The sequence below is a fragment of the Centroberyx affinis genome, unplaced genomic scaffold (genome assembly GCF_046629955.1).
Source record: "Centroberyx affinis isolate AG114_WGS23_722 - 3 ecotype Tasmania unplaced genomic scaffold, CSIRO-AGI_Caff_v1 ptg008288l_1, whole genome shotgun sequence".
In the NCBI taxonomy this organism is placed as follows: Eukaryota; Metazoa; Chordata; class Actinopteri; order Beryciformes; family Berycidae; genus Centroberyx; species Centroberyx affinis.
The window spans coordinates 2,843-20,386 of record NW_027284120.1 but is presented as its reverse complement, the minus strand read 5'-3'; the positions used below and the strand labels follow the sequence as shown (position 1 = coordinate 20,386).

Sequence of the window (17,544 nt, the reverse complement as noted above, 5' to 3'; positions counted from 1 at the left end):
GAAAGTTATTGTCACACCAATTGGCTGTGTTATGTTGTGTTATGTTAGTGTAATGTTAATTAAAGGTGCTACATGCAGCATATTAACATCAGTAAATCATTAATTTTGACACGTTATTATTATTACCAGAAACAAATGAGACCATCACTGGGTAGACTGTCCACCTCTACTGCCTCTACACTGCATTGTGATCCACTGGGTCAGATTTGGCAGGAAATCTGCTGGATTGCTTTATGGCACAAAACAGGAAGAGGGCGCTGTTCTTCCAGAGCAAACTGAGCTACAGCTTTCAGATTCGCTGACAATGGCAGATGGTCGAAGGAGTGAAAAGCCGTAGGGAAAAAAATCACTTCCAACATGTTGATCCCCTTCAGTAAAGCAAAGGAGAAACAAGACACAACATCCTCTTTGTGACAGGAAGCAATGGGGTTTATGGGAAATGTGGTCTTCATTTTGAGAAACACTAGCGCTAACAATACCACTGGTGAGACAGAGGCTACAAATTGGTCTCATTTGTTTATGGTAATTATACCATGGTATCACAATGAATTTCTCAATGATACACTAAAGTTTCAAAATGCTACACATAGCACCTTTAATGAGAGACAAGTGAAAAGAAGTTAGCAAAGAGAGCAAAAATGAAAGTGGAGTCCAGCCAAGATTCAGAAAAACAACTGAAAGGGTTATTGAAAAGGTTAGTGTGTTGAGCTGCTTTAGCCTATGAGTGTGTGTGTGTGTGTGTGTGTGTGTGTGTGTCCTTACTGTTCCGTTGATGGGCACGTCGTCATAGTGCAGAGCCATACCAGTGGGGCAGGCGTAGCCGTTGACTGGGTTGTCCAAGTATGGGTTAGGAGACACAGCACGCTTACTAGTGAAACTAGTGAAAAAAAAAAAAATCACATCCATCAGTACCTGACTTACTGAGAGATATTGTTCTGAAATCTGTTTGCAGCTCCTCAGCGAAAACCATGCATCTCCAAAAACAAAATTTGAAATATGAACAATAAAATGAAATGGATAACAGATAATTTCTCATTAATTACATTCTAATGAAATTAAACTATTCCTCGTTTTACTGGGGACCCCCTGGAAGCACCTCAAGGACCCCTGAGAGTTATTAAGTTATATCTATTTAAATTGGAAACACCATAAACTGTTTTAAATGTGATACAGGGATAGGCGTCTAACCTACAGCCTGTTGCATTCCTTCAAAAGCATTCGCTTATTAGAAACGGAAGCAGATTTTAAGTTGCAACAGGGTTTGAGTTTATTGTGTTTATATGATTTCATTTAGTTTTGTTATATAGTAGTGTAGCTATATAGTGCATGATTGTAATTAGAAACAAAGTTGTGCGTCTAAAAATATACAATTCTGGAAAAAAAAAGACAGAGAAAAATCACATCCCTGCTCATAATGTGTTCCGGATTGCACATGCTATAGTGATAACAGCACTGTGTGAAGTGATACATCGAAAGGCCACACACACACACACACACACACACACACACACACACACACACACACACAGCTCATCATCAAAGAATTTGCCTTTCTGGGGTGACAAATGACGCTGTGTGTGTGTCCCTCACCAGAAGGACTGCTTGGCCAGCTGGATGACGTTGGCGGTGGTCTCGACGTCGATGTAGTCGTAGTGCAAGGCGGCCGGGTCGGTGGTGGATCCGGTCTCGGCCAACAAAACCCCCAACCAGCGACCCATCGCCTCAGAGGAGGAGGCCTGGAGGAGGAGGAGGAGGAGGAGGAGAGAAAGGTTTCTTCTTTAATATAAGCTTGGTTTATTGGATTTCCCACACATGTACTGTACATCTGAGAGGAGGAGAAGATGGGAGTTGGAAAGAGGGGGCGGAGTGTGGTTCGAGAGGTTTAGAGGGGTACAGCAGTGTTAAGAAAAATGTATACAAAATATCAAACGCTTCCTGGCTAGTGATGATGTGTTTAGGGGGGAAAAAAACAGAAGCAAACGTCTAATGAAAGATAGCGTGCAGACAGAAAGGAAATAGAATAACAACAAAATGGGCAAAATGGAGGAAACCCATATATATATACGATCGACATCAAACACACAGACAATCGCCGGTGGGCGGAGGAGACGCTTTACCACATGAGAGGAACACCAAGAGTAAAGAACAGAACAGTGTGTGCCTGTATGAGTGTGACCAGGCTTCAGCAGTCTACAGTCTGTCTGCTCATTCAGTCAGAATGCATTGCACAGAAACCTTCCATCCCTAAAAAGGCATCTGGCTGAAAAACTGGTTTGTATTTCTGGTAGTTTACAACAGCGGTTCTCAACGTGGGGTCCGGGGACCACCAGGGGTCCTTGAGGGGGTTCCAGGGGGTCCCCAGCGAACTGAAGAATTGTTAAACTTCAGCATTATTTCATTTATAAGAAGTTAACACAATTAGAGAATGTAGAAGAATGACTGTTCTGATCATAGTTTCTCTGTTATCTCTCTACAAAACAACAAAACCTCATCAAATCGGGGTCCGTGGCCCTGATGTGGACTAAATTAGGGTCCTTGATATGAAAAAGGTTGAGAACCACTGGTTTACAAAGCATAATCAATGAGAGAAAAAAGACAAAGAGAAGACTGCCACACAGGCTTTGGCGATGTAGCCTCTGATGCAAATGAAGTGTGAAATCCCGCCTCCTCTTTGTTGTGATTGGTCGGTCCATGTCACGTGTGCACCTCTAAAAATTTTGACTTTAGGCTCCGCCTAAAAAGAAGCCAGTCGCAGCATCTCTTCCAAAGTGACCACACTCCGTCCGTCTTGCAGCTGTTCCCCATTGACTTTAATATAGTCAAAAAGGCGGTGGCAGTTGAGCAAAAAGCCTCTCTAGGTCATGGTTACAGACTCATTTCGTTCCCCAATTTCACTGAGTTTCATGTTTTTTGTTTCAAAGTTCTATCTTGAACGGCGGCGGAGATAAACTCGTCGACTTACGCATGGAGAGACGCGTCCCCGCCTACGCGAGAAGAGACAAAAACGGCCGATGATATCCCTTCGCTACGTGGCTTACCTCCAGCACGGCCACCTCCTGGCCGTTGCGGAGCAGGCGGAAGGCGAAGGGGTGCTTGTGGTCGAGGCCGGGGCTGACCTCGCAGCCTCGGAGGGGCAGCGAGGCCATGTGGCTCTTCAGGTCGTCCCGGTCCTTGTGGAGAAGCAGCTGGTTGTCCTTCAGGCGACACCAGCGCTCCCGCCAGCGGTTGTTGGACAGCACGTTCAGGTAGCCTGTCAGGGGTAAGACACTCTTAGAGGACCACACCGACTCTGTGCCTCTGCTAGATAGTTCTGGCTGGTACGCATGCTAACGCTTTAGCATACTGTATGTTAAGTAATCGTAGGTGATTAGCATTATCCAAAGTATGAAGATAGACCTTTGAGTAACCCAAAGTTGGCGCTGGTGCCTGTAGATTCATAACTTCTGAAAGCAAAATCTCAATCTTCATCATTAGTGAAGTCCTTTTATGCATCAACAATGTAAAAACTTCCAGTCTCGGAACCCATCGTCTATCGGTCTGACAACGATTGTTTACATTTTGATTGTTTGATGATTGTTTACAGTCCGATTAGCAACTTCAGATGCGACAAGTCGAACGTTTCTCCACACCATACACAAACATCGTTACTTTTTGTAGGTGTTTTAGGTCCAGACGACATTTCGGCTAATCTCTATAAACAGATAGACGTCATCTCTCAACTCCAACTCCATTCTCGCGTCTCAAGTTGCTAATCGGACTGTAAACAATGACCGGCGCACGGAAGAGGAAGTCTTGGCCCGGATGTCCGCTGGCTACACCAGAAACCCCAAAATATTGGCCGTCGCCCCCAGAGTCTAATCGTTGTCAGACCGATAGACGATGGGTTCCGAGATTGAAAACCTTCAGCTATCAGGCTAACTAAACAAGTTATGTAAGATGTTTTGCCATTGAAAGTAGTTCCAGTAGTTCCTGTATTTTTCGGTGAATTTTATTTCTATTTTCCCATCCCCTAAACAAGCCTGGCAGGTTTAAGAGCAGCTACAATTTACTCACTTTAAGGAAAATGCTAGCTGCCTACAGTTACTGAACATACTGTATGCTAAAGCGTTAGCATGCGCACCGAATAGAATTATGTACCGGAAACACATGGGTAAGGTCACCAATGGGCCAAACTCCCAAAAAGTTGGTCTAGTCCAAGTACACAGGATGGTTACAGTCCAATAAATCCTATCAAACTGCTCAGTATAGACGCATTGAAGCTGTTAGCAATGAGGTTTTGTTAATCTGACCCTAGATAAGCAGTTAGTCTTCTCCCTCCTTCCTGTCGGACAGTCTTACCACATGTGGGCACGTCCTCCTCGGCCGACGAGGTCTGCTCGTCGGTGGACAGCTTCTTCTTGCCCAGGCCGATGATCTTGGTGATCTTCTTCCCCGCCCCCTTCCCCATCGTCCCGCTCTTCTGCTCCGACTTGGAGTTCTTCTTTCCTTTTCCTGCGAGAGAAAGAAAAAGAGAGATGAACCAAAGTCACGATTTAAAATGAAGGGGAAACGAGTAGAAGACCTGTTGATTGGACTCCTGCAAGCATAACGAACACGACCCTCAGTGCCTATGCATGGAAATTAGAGGGAGAGACCAACTTTCATGTTGGTAAAGAGAAGAGAAGAAAGAGAGAATGGAGGGGAGCAGAAAAAGAGCAACCTTAGACTCTGCTATAAACAACCATGAGTTCAAAATCGGTTGCATCGGGTTTAATCAGACCCTTGTGGGTTCAAAAGCTCTTTGTTGGTGAATTAGCCTTGTTGTGCAATCCCAGCATCCCCACCGGTCAAAATGGGCCAATGTGTGCTGCCCTAGTTTCTAGCCAGAGAGGAGAGGAATGACAGTGCACATTCTGCTGGAAACACCACCGAACTAGAGTAAGCCAGGTCTTAAGAGGCCGTGTCTCAGTCCCCATGTCTGTCTGTCTGTCTGTAGGAGGAAAATAGCTTCTGCTTGGCTCTCTTGTTTAGATAGCGCGGTCTGTGGTGTGTGTGAGAATTAAAGTGAGAGAGAGAGAGAAAGAGAGAGAGAGAGAGGAGGGAGGAGGGATGGTGAATTTTGCCAAAGCTTCAGACAATATGGTTGGTGTGTGTGTGTGCGTGCGTGCATGTGTGTGTGTTACAAAGACAAATGTATTACCCTGAAAGCATAGTACGCGCTTTCAAATGCGAAATCATCAGCATAAGGTCCAAATGTCAAGCATATAATACAACTGGATAGAAAATTTGACTTTTCTACTGAAATCAATGACTGTCTGGACCCCTACAGGCCGAGGCAGAAGAGACAGTGGAGGAGAAGACTTGGGGGGTGGGGGGGGGGGACATTCCCCTTCACTGATGTCATCATGCCGAGACAGCTAACACCGAGTGTCTGGAGTGATTCTGCAGACACACACACACACACATATACATCTAAACAGCTGAAATGCATGCATACAACTCCTGTGCAAACGGTGAAAAATGGCGATATAGGTATGATAGAAAATCTTTAATAAATTTATGTGTTAAAATCATTTTTTGCATCATACGCCTCTGCTTGGACTTTCCCCTTTTTCCCGGATTCCCTGATATGACGTGACAACTACCATGGCGGCTGCCTTAATTAAATACGAAGCCATCTGCACTCAATTTCAGCTGTAGGGTTTCTCTCGCAATGCAAAGCGTATACCCACACACACACACACTCACACACACACTCGCACACAATGCGGGCCTAAGGTGGAAACCAGACACACAGATGTGAAAGCGCTTCGAAACTTTTTAAAAAGGGAGGAATTATTATTATTTTTCCCCTTAGAAGCAGGGGAGGAAAACTCCGATCAGGTAAATTTGATTCCAGTAAATCAGAGCCCTTCGTTACCAGCTATGGAAAGAATGTGGCTGATTAAGCTGAAAAGAGGCTTTCGGGACTCGAGGCTTTTCCCTCGTCTTCATCAGAAATGAGAGACTGACTGACGTATGCGGGGGAATGGTTGAAGTCAATGGACACGACCTCCCTGAGCTTATCGCGCTGGTATATCCAAATATACTGTGTTTATTAGATAATAATAATTAAGAGTTAGTATTAGAGTGAGACAAACAGGCTACGCTCACACTGCAGCTGAAAGTGTCCCAATTCTGTTTTTTTTCCCCCTCACATGACACAGATCTGGTGTTTTCTAATCAGTGTGAACAGCAGTATGTGATGCAAAATTGAATCCCGATAGTTGCAACCTACATGCAGCTTGTATTTGAACGCTCTAATCGGAATTTGTTCGCATTACCGTGACAATAAGTAAATATTATATCTTTCACCTGAGGCAATTGGTCATCATTTTCAGTCAAAACTCAAAAGCGCACACCGTAACTGAAATATCTCGGGAACAAAAATTGCCCATGACCAAGAATTTAAGGTAACATGTACAGAAATTGGAGAGACTGTCCCAAAAGCAAAAGGTGCCAGGTTCAATCCCCCCCAACAGCCAATGTATCCATGAACAGCCATACGTCACTGAGCAAGGCACTGAACCAAAAAGGTTAAGACCTACTTGTCTAGAGCAGTGATTCTCAACCTTTTTCATATCCAGGACCCCCAATTTAGTCCACATTAGGGCCACGGACCCCCATTTGACGAGAGTTTTTCTCTCTGACCCAAATCTTAGAATATTTTTATTGTTAGATATGATTTTGTCCAGAATTCCATAACCATCTGTAATGTAGGTAGAGAGATAACAGAGAAACTATGATCAAAACAGTCATTCTTCTACATTCTCTAATTGTGTTCACTTCTTATAAATGAAATAATGCTGAAGTTTAACAATTCATCAATTTGCTGGGGACCCCCTGGAACCCCCTCAAAGACCCCTGGTGGTCCCCGGACCCCACGTTGAGAACCACTGGTCTAGAGAAGTATTTCTAGTCAATCAACTGTATAGCTGAAATTCTCATAAACATGAAATACATTGGGAAATGTGCGGTGAGATGTCAAAAAATCACCCGTTTGAGATGATTGCATTAAGCTCAACGATGCTGCTCTCGCTATTTCCACATTCCCCATAGTTTCGCAGCAATGACACATGAATTACACACTCAAGTCAATGAATCACGGGTCTGCGCTGACTCCACAAAAACCCAATTGGTTGACGAATTGAAATTAACTGCCGGTGGGAAATCTGTTTCAGACATAAAGTTGGAAAAATGTCCCAATCTTAGCGAGGAAAAGGAAGAAAAGCGAGTGCTAAATTTTCTTTGACAATCCAAATAACAGCGCTGACAAGTAAAATGAAATTTCTCTCCCGGTGGAATTGTGCCTGCTGAGCAAACAAAACGTTAAATAATCTCAGCGGACCATTTAGACCATATCTCTTTGTTTTGGCACCTCGCTCCGCAGGGGAAGAGCACCTCCATGTCAAATACACCTTAAATAAATCCAAATGCTCGTTCTTTACGCTCATTATTATTGCAGGCTGACCTTCTGCAGGAGCTTGAAGAGAGGAAACCCCCAGCAATGTGAGGGATCGAGGGGAAAAAGGCCGTGATATCTTGGGATTTAGAACCGGGTCCAGGCTAAGGAAGTCGAGAACAATACTTCCCAGATAAAACAATATTGATCTTGTCCTAACTCTCTTTTTTACTAGGCGATTAGTCATGTGTTCAAAGACGAGGGGAAAGGCATATTGAGGTTTCAAGTTATTGGAGTTTCCAATTTTCTTCCCCACCAACATAAATAGTGGAATCCTTGCCATAGCAACATGTGAGATATCTACTCTATTGTGCTTTAGGTGCTACTAGTCATGGCATTTAATACATTGTACTGTCCAGAGTGGATGTAGTGTTTTATGGTGAGGATTATAAAAACAAAGATTCCCACCTAAACACCTAACCGAGCAAACATCACACAACATGCACAGTAGATAGATGCAAAAGTGATGCAGGTGCTGGTTGATGCGTACAATGATGCAAGTACTTTACCACACTGAAAGGCTACATGGTCCATTACATTACTGTCATTACCCATTCCATTGCGATGATGTTTCACCTCCAGCCTGGAGGCGAAAAACATTGTTTTCTCTAATATATTTCTTGTTGATCTAAAGAACTGGATTGTTTAAAAATCTGTGATTGGTTGGCGTTATAAGTAAAATAAATGGTATTTTGATATAATAAGCAATGAGGCATGACTTAACATTAATTCAGTAAAGACAATAGTGGGAAACAGCACAGCACTACTCATGTCAGCTGCTGGAACACTTTTGTAAGTACTTAGTTTAGTATATTATGTTTGTGAAGTTACATTGTATTGCTACACTGCTGAACGTACATTATGTATCAGGGAGATTTTCATCACATACCTACACAGTAATATTGTGTATTTACAATACTTTTCCACAGTAAATACACAGGTTAATGTACTAGAAAAAGGCCACTGTAAAGTGCCACCCAGGTTTCTATTAACTGCATGGGTTGATGCACTGGTTGTTCTGGAAAAGAGGAAATCTGTGCCTGAAAAGCTGACTTGAAGATGAATAACTTCAGAAAAATCAAGTTATCTCCTCAGATATGATACTAGGTAAGATTAGAGTGAGCTAACTTGTGGCTTAAAACTGTGAAAGTGTAATAGGAATTAGCAATAGATGTTTTCCGCAGAAAATACACATAACACTACACATAATATGGCATCTTAATACAAATTCCAAATATTCAGTAATGTGTTTTTTTTTTAAAATCATGTTTAGGTTATAAACCATATACAAAGTAAGACATCTCTGTCATCAAAGTTTACTGGGCCTGAGCTCCATCTGATGAATCATAATGCAGCTGGACAGATTGTTGTGAGAGTTCATAGAATTTAGAATATCAGTGTCATAAAGACAGACTGACCTGAAAACACACTCAGACTCACAGTTTCATCTCTGATCAGAAAGAAAAATCACATTGCACTTTGGAGAAACATCAACAACAATATCAACTGTTGAGAAAGGAGAACATGGAGAGTGATTTCCATCTTGGTAAGTCACACCTATTCTTCATTTTATTATTTAACATAAAAAGATTAGTACAGAGGATTTTGCTGAACAGACAAACAAGAGACAGACAGTCAGCTTAGACTAGCTGTTTGTGTTGAAGTATTTATATTTGTGTGTAGTACTTCCTTAGTTTGATGTTTGGCTGGTGAAACAAAACTATGATAAAAGGCATACAATGAAGCTATGATGAAGCATGTTGACCTTGAATGAAGCTGCATCAGGTGGTGGTTTATGGTTATTTGTTTCACTCAACTTAATGCCCTTATTGACGATCGCCATGAAAACATCAACTGTGTTTGCGAAAGTCCTGAAGAAGGAGCAATTTACTGTACTGTAGTAGGCAGTGTGTTCAATTCTACGCACAGAAGCACTGCTACACTGTTAAATTACCTACTTCCACTAACGTTACTTAAACACCACAAGGTAATAACGTTACCTACCGTTAAAGTTTGTAGGGCAGCAGAAGACGGGTTACTGTCTACAAATCCTGTTACTAACACAGGCGAGTTTGGAGCAGAGTGTGGAATATTAAGGTTCAGTTTTGTTTTCACACTGGGAGATTCTGTGGATTGAGTCCAAATGACAGACATGATGATCTCACACTGTATCTCACAGTCAAAGACGCCCTCTAGAGGCCATCTGACTCATCACTGTGTTAGCAACACAGGCATTTATTTATCTGGAAATGTCGCGGATTATTACTTTAACGTTGCTGTGGATTCTCACCTTGGTCCTTGCAGTCGCTGTGTCCGTTCTCATGTGGCGCCTCGCCGTCAGAGCTCGGCCTATCACACGACGCCTTCTGGAGGACAGGGAGGAAAACCAGGAACAAGAGTAAGAATACAAACTGAACAAAACTGTATTTCCTTCAAGAAAGACAGGCAGGCGAAGGCACGAACGCGCAAACGCAACTATCCAAGTAGGCCCTACATTGTAAAAGCTGTTCAGAGCATCTGCAACATGTTATGGATGAATAATTAGGCTTGGGCTTGTGTTTGCTGTGCCAAGTTGGGAGCGGTTTGTCATTAAAGAGCCTCTGATCTAGCTCATTTTCCACCACTAAACACACACACACACACACTCACACACACGTGCCGGGTACAGTACGGCTCCAGCGTTAACTGCGATTTACCTGCTTTTCCCAGTGAAAGCCAATAACGCACTCTTTTCCCTTCACCTCCCTATATTTTCCCTCCTGTGCCACATGTAATGAAGTGCTATTTGGCAAACAATTACAGCTTTTACTGCCTTGTGCTGCCTGCGTTCGATTAGGCCAAGGAAAGAGGCCCTTATGGATGGAGGTATATCTGCATGTGTCTGTCTATGAGACCCCGACCGAGTTTTGGGTCCAATTAAACCAATACTCATAACTGGGAAGGAACATAAACCCATTAGTCTCTCTGTGTGTGCGTTTACCTTTTCCAGTTCGGGTTTGTGCACCGGTGATCCAGATCCGGCTCCGTCCGAGTCTACGCTGCCGTTGACGCACACCTCTCTCATCACCTGGAAACATAAGGGAGCAGTGGCGTTAACTAACAAGGTTGCGCTTTACGTTAAAACAAGTGGAAAGCACACGCTCGCACACACATCCCGGATGCCAGCGAGGGAATTCGATGTATACGGCGTGGAATGTTCGGGGTCCTAGCCGTGATCATAACAGATGGGTGGATCTCCCCGTTAAAAAAATATTTCCTCACACCATTGCCACATAATTAAACAGCTCATTCCTTCAGGCTAGAAAACATGCCTCGGGGTAATGCGGGCCACATGTACGGTGAACTCCCTCCGATATCCCATCATGCGATTGAGCGGCAGCCAAGGGATCATAACGCAACACGACGCATGCAGTATAGTAACTCAACAGGAGGTAAAGTGTGTGTGTGTCTGGAGGGGGAGGGAGGGAGTGTGTGTGTGTGTGTGTGTGAGGAGAGGGGTCGAAGCCACAGGGCCTGCTACACACATTACGCCACGGTATTTTACTACGCCCATGGAAGCCTTATGCAATACGGTCCGTTCGGGGTGAATGAGATACGCAGGACTCTGGATGGGGCGCCAGTGTGCATTACCGTGACCTCGCAGGACTTCAGCCCTGGCGACCCGCCGGCCGATCTGGCAACCCTGGGCGCGCGGCGGTGACAGGGGTGTGCGTAGATGAGCGGTGGGCAGCGGGAAATGAGAGTTTTAGGGGAACCGCTGTGTGCGCAAGTCGGCTAATGCGCTCTCTGACACACACACACACACACATACACACACTCCCCCCTCGTCTTCTCCACAAGCATTTCGAACCATCTCTGGCCTGCGCTGCGGAGCTCCTCAGCTCATTGGTTTTGGCAAGGAGGGAGCATAATTGGGTTTCGCGGGGGGAAATGACAGGCTGTGGCTCCATGGGTTTGGCTTTGGAGAGCGGCTCGGAGGCCGGAGAGCGGGACAGACAGCAACATAATGTCTATCTCCCGCTGGAGGGCCGCGTTGCCAGATCGGGTTGCCAGGTCTGACGACGTCCTACAAATCAAGCTCAAAGCGGTGGGCCCGTGTGCGGTAGTTTTGGGTGTTGAAACACCGCTTTCAATAAAGGGACATGTTGCTGATCGACAAGTTGCTGCTGCATGCTTTAGGGCGTTACAGTGGCTTTAAAATGTATTCACCAAAACATTTTTGGATAACAGAACAGTCTAGATTTATCTTCGAGTAATATTTTGAATTTGGGGGATTTTGAATATTTTTTGCTCTAATTTGACCTTTCTTTCTAGGAACTGTTACATCAGGTCTGTTCCATACATTTCAATGGGATTTTAGGGTGTAGGGTGGTTTCTGCTGCAGAATGCTGGATCACAGTATGGAATATCTGTGTTACTTACCCTTTGAATCCAGTTCCTGGGGTTTCAAAGAAAAATTAAGCTAAAGGGGGGTGAATACCTTCTATAGCCACTGTATTTCTGATGGGGGTGGACTATTCAAGTGGGCAATCGTACAGTCTTACAATGATCTGATTGCATTATCATATAGACTCATCAAATAACCAAGCATTACCGAATACATCACATCTTACCAAGGTGGTGGTGTTGAGTTCAATGCATTGTGAAAATACTGTATGCAGATGATATGCATTGCTCCAACAGCGAACAAACCACACTTTCATGCAAGGCAGATTTATCCAGCAATGCACTGCAAAATGGTGTGCAGCAATTTGCAGTGGACAAAAGCAATGGCCTAGCAGTTTAGACTGTTTAGGTTGCGTTTCAATGCACACTTAAGCCAGGACGCATACAACTTACTCCAGCGACGACAGCTTCCCCCAAGAAAGAATGGGAAAAGATGCAAGAAAAGACAAAGAATGAGCGGAAAGGTATTGCGTTAAAGAAAACCAGGTCATATTGAAGCAGGGGTCAAAGGAGGGATGAGGTAAGAGAAGGAGGAGGGGGTAAAAAGGGGGAGAGAAGAGAGAGAAATGCATAGAAACCAGAGACAAAGCCCTGGGAAGGTTTGGGAGAATGGAGTAAGAACACAATATGGACATGTCTGTTCCATAAACACGTCATTAGGAGACGATGTCTGGAAGAGTCATTACTGTAACTAGTCAGCGTCGGAAACCCTCAGGTACTCCCTTCTCCTTCCCTTCCCCCTCCTTCCCTCTCTAGTCTCCTTGGATCTCGTCTCATCTCTCATTCCTTTCCTCTTCTGTCCTCTTCCTTCCTCTTCTCACCTCTCTTCTCTTTTCCCTCCTCCCCCTACTTTCCTCTCATTATTTTCCTCCTCTTCCTCTCTCCTTTCCTATCCGTCTCCGTTGACTTAATGCAATTTTTACATGGCGTCGGTTCGTCATGAGGACATACTGTTGGCCCGGCGGTTACGACGAGGGTGGGAAACGTCTTAAGAAATCTTTATTTCCATTATCCAAATCTGTAATGTGAAATGCGAGAATGATTGTTATTGAAGTTTTATGCCTCTGGGTAGAAAGAGGAGGTCGAGAGAGGAGGGGGGGGAAAGAAAAAAGGAAGGCTGGAGAAAAAGAGGTCAGGAGACAAAAGGAGACGGCGAGAGAAGACCAAAAAACGAGGGGAATAAGTAAATGAGCGAGTGCAAACTACCCTGTGGTCCTAGCAACACAATATCCAAACACAGATACAAAGACACACACACATACACACATATGCTCTAATCTTTCTGGCTGGACGCCACTCTAACACACCCTCAGGCTCAACAGAACGCGGAGCGGGCCAGGGAATCTAACCCTCGCTCGCTCCGCCACTAATGACGCGAACGGAGCAGATGGACTTCCAATCCGGGCCTGTTCTGGAAGGGAAGGGCCAGAACCCCCCGGCCAACTGGGCCTGATGACTGCTGATTGCAACGGCATGACGAACCGCATGCACATCGATTAAACAAACGAAAACACCGGAGCAACTGCCAGGGTGAAAAACTCACGCATTCGCTCTGCCATAACGTTATCAGTTCAATGTGTTTCCAATATCTAGGCACCTGACTAAATATGTAGCCGAGATCCAGTTTCTCCGAGCAACAATTACCGCAGTTGTTGCTGTAGTTTGGGTGGTACGGGGGTTTGTATATTTTCACGGGTCTGGTTGCGACCACTCGCATGTACCTCAGTCCCGACTGGGCGTGCTCCCCCCCTCAAGCCAATCAATAAACATTGACTAATTACCTTGCGGAACGAGTAATTGAATCGAGAAGAAAAACTAGCAAACTGTTTTCATCTTTGTTTCCTGACAGCCATAAACACGGAGGGGTTGAAACTATAAGAGCAGAGGGAGGAAAAAAAGACAGAAAGCAAATACAAGAGGCTGGTGTTTCCATCAATGGTCCGCGGGGCAAAATTGCTCATTTTTTTTTAACAAGGCCTTCTCCAGCTTATGAAAAAAGGCGCGGCTGTGTCCAAAAGCCTGCTGGTAAAACGGCAGGAAAGGGAATTGGATTGGCAAGGACTAGCGGGCACAACGGTAACTGGAGAGATTTAAAAAAAAAAAAAAAAAAACCTTGCGGAAATGGACGAGAAGGGATCTTAAAATAGCGTACAATAGGTTGTCAAGGATAAACAAGGGTTTCCAGCAGATTCTCAGGAGAGGTGAGGAGGAAGGGGGGGGCTCGGGTGTTTCTTTTAAATCCAAAGACCAGACGAGGCCCTTCTTTCTCCTACTGTGATTGAAATAGAATATCCCAGAGGCGCTGGCGCTGCAGTAACAACAAATGGACGGAGGGGTTGAAAACTAGAAAGCACCGGACCCTATTTGATGTCGGTGGGGTGGGTTTGTTTTGCAGACTCGTCGAGCGCCCAGAGGGAAAGATCAGAGAGCAGGAGAGAGGGGGGAGGAGGGGAGGGGGGGGTAAGAGAGGCAGAGAAAGAATGTGTGAGAGACACAGAGAGAGAGGGGGATCAGAGAAAGACTACAAACCAAACAATCTTGACATCAGAGCGTAGCCATCAGAGCCACCTGTTCATAACAAAGCGCTACTCATACAATATCAGGAAAAGGCGCCCATCCTGAAGAACCAAAGTTATTCTTATACTAAGAACTACGGCCTTTACTCCTGAAGAATACTAGGGCTAAAGTGCAACTTACAGTACATCTAATTTTACCTTGCTGACAAAAACATCCGACATGAAACCCGCGGACGGATTCCAAGAACTTCACCCCCACGTGAACTATGCTGCAACAATCTATGGTGAGCAATGCTGACACTGGTGTACAGCACCGTTTACTGTGTTTGACAGCTCACTAGTTTAAGCAATAAGCCACAAGAGGCTGTGGTTCACAGTAATTTTAGAATAGCTAAGAAGCCTAAAACCCTCTTAGCTGGTCAAAAATCACTGTAAATCATAGCCTTGAGTGGCTGATTGCTTTGAATTTTATTGTAAAAAAAAAGGTACACAAATGGTAAAGAAATCTTAGTTTGTCCTGTATAGCTTGCATCAGGTCTCATTGTCCTAAGTTCACCATAAGCCATCTACATCTACCTGTGGCTACCTGGTGGGAAAAAAAATTATTTGAGTACCGTTCTACTTAGCAACCTTGAACCACATCTTAGTCTGTTCTTTTTCTGCCTTCATGTCATATGCATTGTATGCTTGTATGCATTGAGGGTCTACGGTTGGTGGTGTCAGGTAGGCTATGCCAGCTAGTGCCTATCTAGGATAGGTAGGCTGTTATGTCTTGCTAAATCTGGCTATTGTGCATCTTCTGCTTTGTTTTGCTTCTTTGTGTTTATCATTCTGTTCTATGATTGATTGTTGATCAGTTAGATCTAGGTCCTTTGACACATGCTTGTGATGAAGGTCGATATAGATAAATGAACTTGAAAATACTGTTCACCTCAGTTTTCTGGCGGTAAATACTCATAAAAACTGCTATTCACCTCAACTTTCAGGTGGTAAATACTGCTGGGGAACTTGGGGTATGGCAATGGACCTTTTCTAAGACTTTCCAAATTCAAACGAGTTCGAACGCATGAACATTTCCAAGTCGGTGCTTTGAGCCGTCAAGTCATTCGGACGATTATTCCCATATGACTTGAATTCAGCATTTGATCTCAAGGTTCTATCTAGGTTACCCTTCCTGGTGTTTGCATAAAGCTGGTGTCCCGGCAAACCGTGTTACCTTGAGCCACTCCTCAGCCTGTTCTTTGCTCTGTACGGCCAACACCAGGGCATCTGCCCCCTGGTGGACGATCTTCAGTTCGTGTTTCTTCTTCTTGCCGTCTTTCGGAATGTGTGTGATGCTGCAGCCTGATAGGACCAGCTCCATCTGGGGGGTGTGGTCTTTGGAGGACTTGTAGCACTGGAGGGAGAGAAAAGGGGAAGGTACTGGGTAAACTGGAGGAACTCTGGATGACTCATCTAAAGTGCAATGTAGATTTAATCTGTGTGCGTGTGTACATGCGAATGTGTACATAACGATCATATACCAGCAGTTTGTTATCCTTGATAACGCAGAGGAGTTTGGTCCACTGGCCGAAGCGTTTCTTGCGCAGCAGGAAGGCGCAGATGCGGGCGTCCTTCACCAGGTCCATGGACGCCTCCTCGGACGGCCACTGGTGACGCATCTTCTGGCCCTTCCCGTCCTCCTCCTCCTCGTCGTACGACTCGTAGGAGCTGCTCATGGCGTCCGAGTCGTAGTCTGGAGAGAGGGAGGAGGGCGAGAGCGGTAGAGAGACAGAGAGAGAGAGAGAGAGAAAGAGAGAGAGAGCAGGAAAGAGTGAGAAGGGTAGAGATTGTCTGAGACTCTGAGAGTAAGACAAGAGAAGTGTTTCCTAACCTGAGAAATGAATTCACTGTTTCTCTTCAGCAACATGTGCATTAAGTATGCACGTGTAATTATGAGTGTGCATGCATTATGTCAATGATATGCATATCAGTCACTCACTGGAGGTGATGTACTCAGGAGCCTTTCCAGGACTTAAAGGAACCGCCTCCTCATAGTAGCCTTCTGGTAGAGAGGAGCTGGGCAGAGGAGGAGGGCCGCTGTTTGGAGGCTGGAGAAAGACACAGAAGTTTGAATTAAGTATTATGGACTATTTCATGTTTTTGTACATATTTGGGGCATTGGGACTGTGCTGTGTTCTGTCCACGGCGATTCCTGTATTTTTGAAGTAGCGGAATAGCAGCCAACTCTGCACACACATACTTTGATTATATATTGAAATTTTGAAATTGAGGTGAAACCATACATGTTTGAGAAGCTAAATATGAAATTTCATATCAAGGGGTGTTCGTCCGGATGTAGTCACTGTTCCATTGCTGCCCTTTTTCTTTTCTTTAAAGATGCATTCCGTAAGATTTTTACTGCCCATAGCACAAAATGACCATAATATATCTGCAATTACTTTGGGCGCTGACATTTCTAGCTTGGTTGCTTTGTGTTACATGAAGCATTTTCATCAAAAAATAGAAAGACAGGGAGATGCTTGATGGTTGTCACACATTAAGAGAAATGGGCGATAACACTGATATCTAATTTGTTCTTATTTGATAGTTATTGCATTATAGTGAATTAATTGTTTCCACCCTCTGCCTTGGCAATGTATGGGATCCTTGACGTGAGCGCTGGTGACCTCAATCAAAATGATCCATTTTAGCTCCCATTCAGCTACATATTAAACCACGAGACAGCAGAACGGGAAGTAGTTAGTGGTAATGTGTGGTTTCTGTGGTGTGGGAGTGGACCCACTTCAAGCTGGCATTCATCCTATCACCGGGTCAGGCCGGGGACAATATAGGGGAAGTCATTTATAATGTTATCAGTGGAGCAGACCCATAATTTGCCTTTTGAAGTGTCAATGCAAAACAGAGGCAACCACTGTGTAAAGAAATAAGAGGCATTTGCACCATTATATGACGAGAGATGGGGGGGGGGGGGGAGTGTGAGAAGAGAAGGAGAAGAGGAAATCCTGGGAAAGAATTTGTGTGAGGAAGGAAAGACTAGTTATACAGACGGGTTATAGAGAGTGTGTGACAGAGAAACACATAAATGTGAGTGACCAAGAC

General features: G+C 44.5%; 1 protein-coding gene across 1 annotated transcript; it reads right to left on the bottom strand.

The window, feature by feature from the left end:
• Positions 1-762: 762 nt before the first annotated feature.
• afap1 (actin filament associated protein 1) lies at positions 763-16,532 on the bottom strand (the record flags this gene model as incomplete). The annotated part of the gene is made up of 9 exons (XM_071514234.1): positions 763-877; positions 1,591-1,736; positions 3,039-3,250; positions 4,339-4,491; positions 9,771-9,846; positions 10,461-10,547; positions 15,659-15,838; positions 15,966-16,177; positions 16,424-16,532. Coding segments are annotated over 9 exons (1,290 nt in total), but the record flags the coding sequence as incomplete, so codon positions are not given.
• Positions 16,533-17,544: the final 1,012 nt, after the last annotated feature.